This window comes from Nipponia nippon, unplaced genomic scaffold (assembly GCF_047370975.1).
Source record: "Nipponia nippon isolate SJK-2023a ecotype South Korea unplaced genomic scaffold, ASM4737097v1 scaffold_50, whole genome shotgun sequence".
In the NCBI taxonomy this organism is placed as follows: domain Eukaryota; kingdom Metazoa; phylum Chordata; class Aves; order Pelecaniformes; family Threskiornithidae; genus Nipponia; species Nipponia nippon.
This window is the reverse complement of record NW_028262370.1, coordinates 538,294-551,885: the sequence shown is the minus strand read 5'-3', so window position 1 is coordinate 551,885 and position 13,592 is coordinate 538,294. Positions and strand designations below refer to the sequence as shown.

Sequence of the window (13,592 nt, the reverse complement as noted above, 5' to 3'; positions counted from 1 at the left end):
GATCAGGTCCAGAAGAGGAGCAGGGCACCCCCAAGACAAGTCGGTCATGGAAAGAGAGGAGACCAGGAAACGTCAAACCTCAAGGTTCAGGGCCAGGCCAGGGGCAGGGATCCCCCAAATCCCTCAGATCAGGGCCAGGCCAGGGGCAGGGTACCCCCAAACCGCACTTGTAGAGGCCAAGACAGGGGTAGAGAACCCCAAACCTCGCAGGTCAGGGCCATGGCAGGGACAAGGCAGCATGAAATCCCTGCGGGTCATGGCCAGGTCAGGGGCAGGGAACGCCAAGCCCCACGGAGCACAGCCAATCCAAGGGCTGGGCACCCCCAAAACACTGTGGATCAGGGCCAGGATGGAGAGAGGGAAACACAAAAATCTATGGGTCAACCCCAAAACCTCATGGATCAGGGCCAAGACAGGAGCAGGGCACCCCAAACCCCATGTGTCAGGACCACGACAGAGTCTGGGCACCCCAAAACCCCACAGGTCATGGACCAGAGAGGAACAGGGCACTCCAAACCCTGTGGGTCAGGTCTAGCACAGGAGCAGGGTCCCCCCAAACCCCATGGGTCGGGTCCAGGACAGGGCCAGGGTACCCTAAGTCCTGCAGAACACGTTCAGGATGGGGGCAGGACACCCCCAAACCCCACAGGTCATGGACCAGACAGAGACAGGGCACCCCAAACCCCATGGGTGGGAGCCAGCATGGGGGCAGGACACCCCCAAAACCCACAGCCCATGGACCAGACAGGGCCAGGGCACCCCAAACCCCATGGGTCAGGAGCAGGACAGACTCTGGGCACCCCAAAACCCCATGAGTCGTGCACCAGACTGGAACAGGGCACCTCAGAACTCCGTGGGTCAGGTCCAGGACAGGGACAGGGCACCCCAGATCCTGTGGGTGGGAGCCAGGATGGGGGCAGGACACCACAAACCCCACAGCTCATGGACCAGACAGGGCCAGGGCCCCCCAAACCCCATAGGTGGGCACCAGGATGGGGGCAGGACACCCCCAAACCCCACAGGTCATGGACCAGACAGAGCCAGGGCACCCCAAACCCCATGCGTCAGGATCACGACAGAGTCTGGGCACCCCAAAACCCCATGAGCTGTGGACCTGAGTGGAACAGGGCACCCCAAACCCTGTGGGTCAGGTCTAGAAGAGGAGCAGGGTACCCCCAAACCCCATGGGTCAGGTCCAGGACAGGGCCAGGGCACCCTAAGTCCTGCAGAACACGTTCAGGATGGGGGCAGGACACCCCCAAACGCCACAGGTCACAGACCAGATGGGGCCAGGGCACCCCAAACCCCATGGGTCAGGAGCAGGACAGACTCTGGGCACCGCAAAACCCCGTGGGTCAGTAGCAGGACAGAATCTGGGCACCCCAAACCCTGTGGGTGGGAACCAGAATCGGGGCAGGACACCACAAACCCACGGCTCATGGACCAGACAGGGCCAGGGCACCCCAAATCCCATGGTTGGGAGTCAGGAGGGTTTCAGGACACCCCGAAAGCCCAAAGGTCACGGACCAGACACGGACAGGGCACCCCAAACCCCGTGGGTCAGCGCCGGGACTGGTGCAGGGAAAGCTCAAAACCCTGTGGGTCACAGCCACGAGACGGGTAGAGAAGCCGAAACCCCGTGAGGCAGGGCCAGGACAGGGGCAAAACCCATCCAAACTCTGCAGTTAAGGGCCAGGACTGGGGCAGGACAGCCCCAAACCGCAACGGTCATGGCCAAGCCAGGGGCAAGGCACCCCAAACCCTGTGGGTCTTGGCTACAACAGAGGCAGGGCACCAGGAACCTCCGGGTGATGGCCACGATAGGGCAAAGCAATAACGAACCCCGATGGAGAGAGTCAGAACAAGGACCAAGAACCCCAAAAGCCCCATGGGTAATCGTCCAGCTGGGTGCAGGGCACCCCAAGCCCAGTGGATCAGGTCCAGAAGAGGAGCAGGGCACCCCCAAGACAAGTCGGTCATGGAAAGAGAGGAGACCAGGAAACGTCAAACCTCAAGGTTCAGGGCCAGGCCAGGGGCAGGGATCCCCCAAATCCCTCAGATCAGGGCCAGGCCAGGGGCAGGGTACCCCCAAACCGCACTTGTAGAGGCCAAGACAGGGGTAGAGAACCCCAAACCTCGCAGGTCAGGGCCATGGCAGGGACAAGGCAGCATGAAATCCCTGCAGGTCATTGAGTTGTCTATGGGGCGGTGTTCCCTTTCCCCACCGTTTGGGGGTGGTGCAATGGAGGGGGTCTTCCTCTTCCCCTTCAGTTTTGGGGGGTGCATGGGGCCTCTCCCTCCCCTCCAGTTGGGTGGCCCGGGGGGGGGGGTCCTCACAAACCCCCCTTCCTCAGGCCTGGAGGGGGAACCCCTCCTGCAGGAGCTGGCTCGTCGCTATGTGGCCGCCATGGGTGACATGGAGGGCCGCAAGCCGGGGCCCACCAGCATCCTGGGTGAGTGGCGTCCGAGGGTCTGCGGGGAGTCGGGGGGTGTCGTGGGGGGGGAGGTCTCATGCCCCCGACATCCCCCCCCCCCAGGCACCTCGCAGCTGCGGCCTGGGGAGCCCGAGGGCTATCGCATCCCCTTCAACCCCACCGGCACTGGCTGCGGGGCCGCCATGCGTAGCCTGGCCATCGGCCTCAGGTGGGGACAGGGACACGGGAAAGGACAGCGGAGGGGGGGTAGGGACATGGGGGGACACGTGCGGACACGTGGGGATGGGAGGGATGGGGACACGAGGGTGTTGGAGCTGGAGGGATGGGGACACGAGGGTGTCAGGGATGGGGACATGGGGGTGTCAGAGCTGGAGGGGAGAGGGACACAGGGGGACAGGGACACTGGAGTGGTCAGAGCTGCAGGGATGGGGACATAGAGGGGATGGGGACATGGGGCTGTCGGGTAATGGGGTGTCAGGGCCATAGGGGAGTCAGGGACGGGGACATGGAGGGATGGGGACACAGGGGATGGGGACAGGGACAAGGGGGTGTCACTGCTGGGGGAATGGGGACACAAGGGTGTCGGGGCTGGGGACACGGGGGTGTCAGAGCTGGAAGGGACAGGGACAAGGACGGGACAGGGATGGGGACACAAGGCTGTCAGACCTCGGGGTGGGGGGGGGGCAGATATGCAGAGACAGGGACAAGGGAGGATGGGGGGACATGGGAATGGGGACACGGGAGTGTCAGAGCTCGGGGATGGGGACACGGGGGTCTCAGAGCTGGAGGGAAGGGGACATGAGGCAATGGGGATGGGGTGACAGGGACATGGGGGTGTAAGGGAGGGGGGAGGGGGGACACAGGGGGGCAGGGGGACATGGGGGTGGTGGAGCTGGAGAGGACAAGGACCGGGGCTTAGGGACATGGTGGTGCTGGAGCTGGGAGGCGGGGGACAGTGGGGCTGGGGGGGCTGGGATGTCTGAGCTGGGGGAGAGGGAACAGGGAGCCCTAGGGGACAAGAGAAGATGAGGACAATGATAGGGAGGAGGGAACACGGGGTCACAGAGCAGATGAGAGAGGGACAGGGAGGTGGCGGGGCCAGGGGGGATGGGGACAGCAGGGACAAGGACAGAGGGGGACAAGGACAGTGGTGGCGGGATGGGGATAGGGCCAAGGCTGGGGCTACAGGGACAGGGAGGGGACAGGGGAGGACGGGGACAGGGCTGATGCCAATGCAGGTACCCGCACGCCTGGGAGCTGCCAACGCTGATCCGGGTGAGCATCGAGAGCGGACGCATGACCCACCACCACCCGACCGGTGGGTGCCAGGCGGGGGGGGGGGGGCGGCAGCGGAGGAGGGGACACTGGAGCCCCCCTGAAACCGCTGTCCCCACAGGGTACCTCGGGGCGCTGGCGGTGGCCCTCTTTGGGGCGCTGGGGGCTCGGGGGGAGCCCCCGGAGCGCTGGGGGGCCGAGTTGCTGCGGGTCCTGCCCCTCGCATGGGACTACGTGGAGGGTGCCGGGGTGGCCGTGGGGGACAACGCCGCCGCCTGGCCCTTCTTCGGGGATGCCTGGCACCGGTGAGGGGGTACTGGGAGGGTTCTGTGGGGTCGCTGGGAGCACTGGGAGGGGTTGGTGAGGATACTGGGAGGGGTTCATGGGGTCACTGGTGCCCACAATGCTCTCTCCCAGTCCTTGCGGCCACCGCACTGGTGGCACTGGTGACACTGCTCTGCCCCCATGGCTGGATGTGTCCCCTGCCCCACTGTCACTGGTGTCACTGCTGACCCTGGTGCCTGGTCTGTCTGCAGAGTCACCAGTGCCCATCCTGTCCCTGCTGCCCCCAGTGTCCCAGTGTCCCCAGTGTCCCCACCAGTGCTGCCACCCTCAGCTGGGGGAATGTGGCCCAGAGCCACCCCACACCCCCACTGACCTCAGTGTCCCTGGTGTCCCTGGTGCTCTTTGTTTCCTGGGTGTCACTGGTGTCCCCACTGCCTCCACTGCCGTGGTGCCCCCAGGTGTCCCAGTTGTCCCCGATGTCCCCACAGGTACCTGGTGTCACAGGGGCTGCTGCAGAGCCACAGCCCGCTGACCCCCAGTGCCACTGCTTACCCCTTTATCACTGGTGACACCAATGATCCCAGTGTCCCCAGTGGCAGCAATGACCCTGGTGAGCCCAGTGTCACCACGTCTCCAGTGTCCCTGCTGACCCCAATATCCCCACGTCCTCCATGACTCCAGTGTTCCCAGTGACCTTAATGTCCCCAGTGTTCCCAGTGACCTCAACGTCCCCACGTTCCTGCAGGTACCTGGAATCCCGGGGGCTTCTGGAGGGTCGTGGCCCACCGCAGGTGCCATCCCTTCCGTCACCAGCCGAGCGGGATGCGGCGTACATGGGCTGGGCACTGGAGGGGTGGCCAGGGCGCAGTGGCCATGACGCGCCCATGGTGGCCCTGGAAGCCCTGCTGGCAGCCGGCGGAAGCTGGGGGGACCTGTGTGCCAGGGGGGTGCTGCACGGCGGGGACAACGATTCGACGGGGACCATCGCCGCTGGGTGCTGGGGGCTGCGGGGGGGGTTGGAGTCCATCCCGCCTGGGCTGCACTGCTGCCTTGAGTACCGTGGGCGACTGCGAGATGCTGCCCACCGCCTCCACGCGCTGGCCTGGGGGGGACGCTGAGCCCCGCCTGTGTCCCGGGTGTCACCTGCTGTTCCCCTCTCGGGAAAGCCCTGTGGGTCCCCAGGGTGCAGCAGAGACCTTCGTGGCATCCTGGAGGGGCTCGGGAGGGTCCTTGGGGTTCAGCTGGGACCTTCATGGGGTGCTGGGGGCCTCAGGAGGATCCCTGGGGGTCAGCTGGGACCTTCACGGGGTGCTGGGGGCCTCAGGAGGGTCCCTGGGGGTCAGCTGGGACCTTCACGGGGTGCTGGGGGCCTCAGGAGGATCCCTGGGGGTCAGCTGGGACCTTCAAGGGGTGCTGGGGGGCTCAGGAGGGTCCCTGGGGGTCAGCTGGGACCTTCACGGGGTGCTGGGGGGCTCAGGAGGGTCCCTGGGGGTCAGCTGGGACCTTCACGGGGTGCTGGGGTGCTGGGGAGGGCCCCTGGGAGACCCTGGCGGGGGGAACAGGGCCCTTCAAGGGGTGCTGGGGGGCTCAGCCCAGGGAGACCACCATAGCCACATCCTGGTGGCCTTTTATCCCTCCACAGTTGGAGACCCCAGAACCTCCCCGAGGAGCCTCAGTCACCCCCACAGTAAAAAAGTGTCCTCCCAAGCCATTCTGTGTCTACATTTGTGCCCTGTGCCTCTTGTCCTGTCACTGCCACTGATGAGATCCCACCTGGGCGGGACCCCCGACAGCCAAATCTTCTCCAGGCTGAAGAGTTCTGGCTCCCACAGCCTCTCCAAGAGGCTCCCAGCCATGGAGCACCTCAGACGGGGCCCTCTCACAGTCACTTCATCACTCTTATACTGGTTGCCCAGGACTTGGACCCAGCGTTCAAAGGGTGGGCTCATTAGGGCTGCGGGGAGCAGCAGGAGCACAGGACCCCACTGCCACAGTCCTCCGAGTGCCACCCAGGATGGTGACAGCCTTCTTCACATATTGGTACTTATGGTGACCTGAGTGGGCACTGCAGCCCCGAGGTCCTTCGAAGCAAAAAGTGACGGGCACCCAGGGTGATGGGTCCCCAGGGTTAACAAGCCCAAGGGTGGTGGGCCCGAAGGGTAAACCACCACAGGTCTCGTGGGCCCAGGGTTAATCATAGAGTCATCGAATCGTTTAGGTTGGAAAAGACCTTTAAGATCGTCAAGTCCAACCGTTAACCTGATACAAAAATTCAGGGATGCTTCCCCTCACAGTCCGAATCTCCGCAAGGGAGAAACGGAGCATTCAGAGAGTCCCTGAAATGAAACTCAAGAGCAACAAAGTCACTATTAAGGAGGTGTCCTTTATTGCAGCGCTGGGCAGCACTGGGGATTCTCCACCATAAGCGCCCCAACAAGTTGATGAATTTTTAGAAGATATATACTATGCAATCATACATATTCATAGGATTTCCGGGAATTCGTTTACATAAACATGAGATTTCCATGAACTTATTAGCATATGTAAAGATCCAATTCGCATGCACAGTCATCTCTCGTGGTGGTCTTCAAGTGGTCTTTGGGGGTCTTCCGATGAAGGCTCGTAGTCTTCTTCACTGTGCTCGCTGATTGACCCTTGCTTCTGCGCAAACTCAGTCCTAGGATCACGTAGACGTTGTCCTTCAAGGCTATCGGTGCCATTCTTCTGTTTCTTCCAGTCTTCATGGTTCCGTGCATCCGTTCTCCCAAGGCCGAGTTGTCTGTAACGAGATTATCCCGGAGCCCCCCTTATCTTATAACTGTTCTTCTAGCTACGCCCTAAATCACATCAAGCTGTAAGGCATTCACAACACCTTTAAATCACACCAGGGAGTCTTCTCAGCTAATTAAGTGACTAAGGTATTTACAACATCTTTCTTGCTCTTGTGGTTTTTAACCCTTTCACACCCAGCGCTGCCAAGGCCACCACTAAACCATGTCCCCAAGCACCACATCTCCCCGGCTCTTGAATCCCTCCAGGGGTGGGGACTCAACCCCTTCCCTGGGCAGCCTGGGCCAGGGCCCGACAGCCCTTTCGGGGAAGAAGTTTTTCCCAATACCCAACCCAAACCTGCCCTGGCGCAGCTTGAGACCGTTCCCTCTCGTCCCATCGCTTGTGACTGGGGAGAAGAGACCGACCCCCCTGGCTCCAGCCTCCTTTCAGGCCGTTGCAGAGAGCGATGAGGGCTCCCCTCAGCCTCCTCTTCTCCAGGCTGAGCCCCCCCAGCTCCCGCAGCCGCTCCTCCCCAGCCTTGGGCTCCAGCCCCTGCCCCAGCCTCGCTGCCCTGCTCTGGCCACGCTCCAGCTCCTCCATGGCCTTCTTGGGGTGAGGGGCCCAAGGATTGGGGGGTGCAGGGCTGGGGGCAGCGATGGGGTGGCCAGGGGGGCTCCTCTGCCCCCGGTGGGATACAAATTGGTACAAAAACCCCCAGCTGCCGACGGGAGCTGCTCCGGAGCCAGTCCGATCCACAGCGGAGCGGCAGATCTCGGGGCACAGGCAGTTTTCCTGAGGCAGGGAAACACCAGGGGAGCGCAGAGACCCCCCAGGAGCCGGCAGCTCTGACGGGAGACGCTCCCGAAGGCTGGGCATTGCCCGAGCCATGGCGCCCACTCCCTGGTGATAAAAGGCGGACTAGGGAGAATGTGGGCCCTCTCCGGAAGGAACCGGGAGACCTGGGCACCCGGGATATGGAGAAGGCTGAGGAACTCAGTGACTCTTTTGCCTCAGTCTTCACCGGCCAGTGCTCGAGCCACACCACCAAGTCGCAGAAGGCCAAGGCAGGGACGGGGAGAATGAAGAACCTCCCGCTGTAGGAGAAGATCGCGTTCGAGACCATCTAAGGCACCTGAAGGTGCACAAGTCCACGGGACCTGGTGAGATGCATCCGCAGGTCCTAAGGGAACTGGGGGATGAAGTTGTGAAGCCACTCTCCATCATGTTTGAGAAGTCGGGGCAGTCCAGTGAAGCTGCCGCTGACTGGAAAAGGGGAAACATAACCCCATTTTTAAGAAGGGAAAAAAGGAAGACGCGGGGAACTACAGGCCAGTCAGCCTCACCTCTGTGCCCCGCGAGATCCTGGAGCAGAGTCTCCTGGAAACTATGCTAAGGCACATGGAAAATAAGGAGGTGATTGGTGACAGCCACCAGGGCTTCACTAAGGGCAAGTCGTGCCTGACAAATTTGGGGGCCTTCTACGACGGGGTTACAGCGTTGGTGGATGAGGGAAGAGCAAGAGATGTCATCTACCCGGACCTGTGCAAAGCATTTGACGCTGTCCCGCACGACATCCGTGTCTCTAAAATGGAGAGACAGGGATTCGACGGATGGACCACTCGGTGGATAAGGAATTGGCTGGGTGGTCGCACTCAAAGAGTTGTGGTCAACGCCTTGATGTCCATGTGGAGACCAGTGACGAGTGGCGCTCCTCAGGGGTCGCTATTGGGACCAGCGCTGTTTAACATCTTTGTTGGCAACATTGGACAGTGGGATTGAGCGCACCCTCAGCAAGTTTGACACCAAGCCGTGTGGTGCGGTCGACACGCCGGAGAGAAGGGCTGCCATCCAGAGGGACCTTGGCAGGCTGGGCAGGTGGGCCCACGTGAACCTCATGAAGTTCAACCAGGCCAAGGGCAAGGTCCTGCACATGGGTCGGGGCAATCCCAAGCACAAATACAGGCTGGGCGGGGAATGGATTGAGAGCAGCCCTGAGGAGAAGGACTTGGGGGTGTTGGGTGATGAGAAGATCAACATGACCCGGGAACGTGCGCTTGCAGCCCTCTTGGCCTCCTTGGCCACCTGGGCACACTGCTGGGGGAGCCATCTCTCTATCGACAATGGCCCACCGGTGCCCCTTTGCATCCTCAAAGGATCTTTACTTCCTTGAGCCTCTGGACCAGTCGCTTCTCCCACTCCTTTCCTGTGGGGCTCCCCGCAGCTCCCACCACAGCAATTGGGATCCCCCCCTTTGCCTTCCCGCTCAGCAGGAGCCACCTCCAGAGGCGGCGGGTGGCTGCCCCTCTTCCCATCCATCAATCCCACAGTCCCCAGCAATGGATCCCAGCTCCTGCCCTTCCCTGCCTTCTAGTTCCAGCCTGTTACGCCCCACTCTCCCAGCATGGGAGCAACCCGGGAGCAAATCTCTTCACCTGCCTGATGGACGAAACCATTCCCTGGATCTCACAGCCCGCCCAGGGATAGGCACCAGCTCGTTTCTGCCTCTGCTCCCTCTCAGGAGGAGCTGCTGCTTCTCTTATTGACCGAGCCGACCTCCGCTTCCACCGTGACTCCTTGACTACAAGAGCAACTATTTTAGTTCAGGGTCGAGTCCCTGGTTTAGGCGCAGGGACCGTTTGCAGGACTTCAAACCAGAAGACGTTGTCTCAGCGCCTGTTTCCGTGGCCTCAGAGCAGGAGCCCTTCTGCTCAGGGTCCATCTGCGTGGCTTTGAGCTCACCCCCTCCACCACAGGGACACCCCTACCCAGCCAGTGCCTGAGGAAAAGCCGGCCAGTCCCCATCAGCCCCCTCTTTGCCCTTTTCATCATCGAGTACGACATGATACGGCCGGGAATAACTCTCCTTAGTTTGGGGCATCTGCCTGCTTGTGTCCCCTCTCACCATCTTCCGCAACCCCCATCTATGCACCGGGGCGGCCGGGATGGTGTGCCAACGCTGGTCAGATCCATCGCTGTGCTACCGACGCTGCCTTGGTCTCAAATCCTGCACCCGGCACCATGATGGGCTGCCATGAAGCAAATGAACTCCATCCCAGCCAGAACCAGCACAGCCCTCGGCCCGAGGCTGCGAGAGCAGCCCAGGCACCGTGAGAGGAGGCACAGGCCGAGGGAGGGCGGGGACCAGCGTTTATTGGGTGCGCCAGGAAACGTACACACGCGGAAGAAATCAGTTACAACCTTAAAGTAAAAAAAAAAAACCAGTAATAATTGCAGTGCTCAATTAGTATTGGAAAAACGAAGTTCACCCAGCCAGAAGAGCCACCACCGTCGCTGGGGGTGGGCAGGCGCAGCGTGACAAGCTCGCTCTGCAGGCAGCTCCCAGCATCCTCCAGCACCGCTCTGTGCCCAACTGGTGAGAGGGCAGGGGGCCACATCCAGCCACGTGCTGGCCCCTCGGGAAGGGGTTAGGCGGTGATCCCTCCAGGGAAGAGAGGAAGAGACAGCGTCACCCAGGGCCACCTCCCTGTCCCCAACTCTCTGCTCTGGGGGGCTCGGTGACCCCCTCCCACAACCCAGTGTTGCTCCAGTTGCAGAAAACACAGAGAGCTGGGCCCACCCCGTCCATCCCCCCGGTCCCAGGCCGTACCTGCGGCTGAGCCACCAGACCCCCCGTCCGTGCCTGCGAGAGAGAAACAGCCGTGAGCTGCCAGCCCCACGCTCGCTACGGGCCCAGTGCACGGGCCAGGAGCCGGCCTGGGAGCCACGGCCGCGCTGCAGCCACTGGGAGGGGAGGATGGTGCTGCAGGCACCGGAGGGGACACACAACCTCTTCCATACGTCCCCGCTGCGAGGCTTTAAAGAGGGGCAGCACAGGGAGGACGAGGGGTCGGGAAATGCCGGCAGCGGCCAAAAACCAGAGCCACGAGACCGCCCCGGCACTGGGCAGCGGGTGGAGCCGGACCTGCTCCCGGTACTCACTTGATGCCATGCCGTAGCCCTTCTTCCCTTTCCCTGATTTGTACTTCCAGATGGTGAATGCAGCCATGACAGCGGTGACAGCCAGGACGGCAACAGCCACCGCCACCACGATGGTGAGCAGGTTGGACTCCGGCTCTGGGGGAGAGCAGGGCCGTGAGGAGGGGAAGGGCAACCACCCCAGCCCACCGCTCCACGGGCCCAAGCCCACCGGGCTCACCCCACGCAAAGACACCGGGCTCGGCCAGGCTGGCGTGCTCCACGCGGCACCGGTACTTGTCCTTCTCCTCCGGGCGCGCCTCGATGGAGGCCCAGGTGTAGTAGGTGCCGTCGCTGTTGGGCGCGATGCTGCCCCACTCCGTCTCCTGGTCCCTCACCTCGCCCGCCTTCAGCCAGCTGACGGTGATGGGCCGCGGGTAGAAGCCGTAAGCGCGGCAGTACAAGGTCAGGATCCCGTGGGCCTCCTTCCCCGACACTCGCACCGTGGGGGGCTCTGGGGAGGGGCAGGCGGTGAGGGCCGGCACACGCACCCACAGCAGCCGGTCCCCGGGGTCCCCGCCTCGCCCTCACCTTTCCTCTCCAGCACGGCCCGCCCGTAGCTCACGTATTTCCTCAGCCACTCGATGCAGGTGTTCTGCAGGTAATGCTTCTTCCGCTCAGCTTCAGTCCCGTCCTCCTTGCACTCCTGCTTGATTATTTGTGGCACCGCGTCGGCCGCAGTAAACGTCATCGTGTCCATGTCGAAGGCGATGAAGTCCCTCCCGTCGTAGCCCATCTGCCAATACCCCCTGGTGCTACCGTCCTCCAGGAGGTCACAGCCATACACGCGCTGCAGCGTGTGAGCCCCTGGAACGCGACCAGGCAGACGGGGCTGAGGGGCGGCTGCAGCCCCGGGCCTTCAGTGGGGCACGGAGCCCCCGGCAGCACCCCCCACCCCAGCCCTGGATGAGGCCCACGGGGATCGGGCACCGGCACGAGAGCTGCCCCCCGTCCAGCACTCGGGCTGTCACGTAACGCCGTCATGCAGACCCCCGGCACCCAGGAGAGGGCTGGGCCGGCACCCAGCCCCACGGCACCCTGGGACAGCAAGGGGCTGCCATGGCTCCCAAATGCTGGAGGGGGCACAAGGAGATGGGATGGGGTGGGGAAGCCCTGCTGGCTCTGGGATGGGGGCCGGAGCACCATGGGGAGGGCAAGGGGCTGGGACACTGCGGGTGGGGGCCCCTCTGCTTCTGGGGGTCTCGACTGCCGTGGGGGTGGCAAGGGGCTGGGACAGGGTGGCTGGGAGCCCCCTGACAATGACCCCAGGCAGGGAAGGGCCGGCCCAAGCCGGGGCAGCAGCGTGGGGCAGGGCAGGATCTTGGGGGTGTGAACTCCCCTGGCCCACGCAGCTCCACCCCAGCCCCACGGAGCCCCAGCCCAGCCCCCACTCACCCCTGCTCTGGTTGTAGCGGGCCCGCAATATATCCAGGTTCACGCGGTAAAGCTGGTGATGGCTCTGAAAGTTCCGGGTCTCGGTGTCCCAGTACTGCTGATCCACGCTGGTCGCCATCCAGGCTGCCTGGGGCTCCACCTTCCCCGTCTCGCTGTCGTAGCGCATAAAGGGGTTCCCATCCAAGTACCCCAAGATTACGAACTGGGGAAGCCCCGGGCCTGGCTCCGACACCGCAACATAGAAGTAGCGCAGGGAGTGGAGCACTGCGGGGACACGGGGGGCGGTCAGAGGTGGGGGGCAGCGGGGGGTGGGGGGGGGGGGGGGAGGGGGGTGAGGGTGCCCGGGGGCAGGGATGGAGAGCGAGGCTGGGTGGGGGTCGGGGTGCTCAGGAAAGGGGGGTGCAGGGGCGGAGAGGGGGTGGGGAGGGGGCACCCGGTGTCTGGGCAGGGGGACCGGGGGGGTCCCTGCGGCCGGGGAAGGGGAGTCCAGGGGGACCCCGGTGTACGGGGGGGGAAGGGGGGGATCTCCGGTGTCCCGGGAGAGGGGGTGCAGGGGGATCCCGGTGCCCAAGGGGGCTCCCGGGTCCCCGCCCGCCCTCACCGTTCGCCGCCGCAGCCACCCCGACGACGGCCCCCAGCAGCAGCCCCAGGCCCAGCGCCCGCCCCGGCCCCATCGCGCTGCTCCGCACCGGCCGCGAACCCGCACTGAGCCGCCGAGCCCCGCCCCAAGTCCCGAGCCCCGCCTCAGGCCCCGCCCCTCCCCGCCATTGGCCCCTCCACCGCCCGACCGCCAATGGCAGCCCGAGCTGCGTCTGACGTCACCGGGCGCCGGGCAGATCCCGGCTCCGCAGGTCGGCAGAAGCGAAAGCGAAAGCAGCAGAGGCAGCGGGGGGGCTGGGCCGGGACAGGGCTCCCCCGGGGCCCCCTGCCACCCCGCCCCCCCCGGGACCCTCGGCCCGGGACCCCCCCACGTCCCCACGCCCCCCCCGAACCCCCCGCTCCACCAGCGTCCCCCCAGCCCGGGGTCACCCCGGGGCCCCCCAAGCCCCAGCCCCGGCCCCGCTCTTGTCCCCTTCCCCCGGGGCACCCCAGCACCCCGGCCTCCTGCCCACCCCAGGGGGGCACCCAGGCGCCCCGCACCCCACGCTGGGCTCTCCCCACCCCAGCCCGGCTCTGCCAGCCTGGGGCTTTAGGGGGGACAAAGCTGGGAAAAGGCTAAAATAATCCTGGGGCGCGTGGGCACCCCCGGGGCCTGTGGGAGGTGTCCCTCGCGCCCGCTCTCCCCTCTGCCCGGCACTGCCTGTGCCCGCTCTCCCTCCTGCCTGCCGTCGCTTGTGCCCGCTCTCCCCGTGCCCGCCATCGCTCACGCCTGGCAGTGCTCTCGCCCCGCATCTCACTTGCCCGGTGCACATCGTCGCTAGCACCCCAAGAGCACTCGTGCCCCAAGGACGACGT

General features: G+C 64.1%; 2 protein-coding genes across 3 annotated transcripts; one reads left to right on the top strand and one right to left on the bottom strand.

Annotated features, from left to right (window-relative positions):
• Positions 1-1,846: 1,846 nt before the first annotated feature.
• Positions 1,847-5,305, top strand: LOC148051954 (ADP-ribosylhydrolase ARH1-like). The gene is made up of 6 exons (XM_087734923.1): positions 1,847-1,892; positions 2,355-2,453; positions 2,538-2,643; positions 3,674-3,753; positions 3,832-4,015; positions 4,741-5,305. Exons 1-6 carry the CDS (start codon positions 1,847-1,849, stop codon positions 5,111-5,113), a joined length of 888 nt encoding a protein of 295 aa, XP_087591049.1. The 3' UTR covers positions 5,114-5,305.
• Positions 5,306-9,897: 4,592 nt separating this feature from the next.
• Positions 9,898-12,864, bottom strand: LOC104021446 (class I histocompatibility antigen, F10 alpha chain-like). Of its 2 annotated transcripts, none has more exons than XM_087734941.1 (7): positions 12,739-12,864; positions 12,138-12,401; positions 11,274-11,549; positions 10,924-11,196; positions 10,707-10,841; positions 10,375-10,407; positions 9,898-10,206 (listed from the first exon to the last, which is right to left on the bottom strand). In XM_087734941.1, the coding sequence occupies exons 1-7, from the start codon at positions 12,809-12,811 to the stop codon at positions 10,193-10,195; spliced, it is 1,068 nt and encodes a 355-aa protein (XP_087591067.1). In that variant the 5' UTR covers positions 12,812-12,864; the 3' UTR covers positions 9,898-10,192. The 2 variants fall into 2 exon arrangements, with proteins under 2 accessions (XP_087591067.1, XP_087591068.1); XM_087734942.1 differs by having other exon boundaries at positions 9,898-9,965.
• Positions 12,865-13,592: the final 728 nt, after the last annotated feature.

Coding starts and splice junctions, on each gene's coding strand:
- LOC104021446 (XM_087734941.1), bottom strand. CDS start 12,811: ATGGGGCCGGGGCGGGCGCTGGGCCTGGGGCTGCTGCTGGGGGCCGTC. Junction 11,550..12,137: donor CCGCTACAACCAGAGCAGGG/GTGAGTGGGGGC, acceptor GTCGCGTTCCAG/GGGCTCACACGCTGCAGCGC. Junction 11,197..11,273: donor GGCCGTGCTGGAGAGGAAAG/GTGAGGGCGAGG, acceptor GCCCCTCCCCAG/AGCCCCCCACGGTGCGAGTG.
- LOC148051954 (XM_087734923.1), top strand. CDS start 1,847: ATGGAGAGAGTCAGAACAAGGACCAAGAACCCCAAAAGCCCCATGG. Junction 2,454..2,537: donor GGGGCCCACCAGCATCCTGG/GTGAGTGGCGTC, acceptor CCCCCCCCCCAG/GCACCTCGCAGCTGCGGCCT. Junction 4,016..4,740: donor TTCGGGGATGCCTGGCACCG/GTGAGGGGGTAC, acceptor ACGTTCCTGCAG/GTACCTGGAATCCCGGGGGC.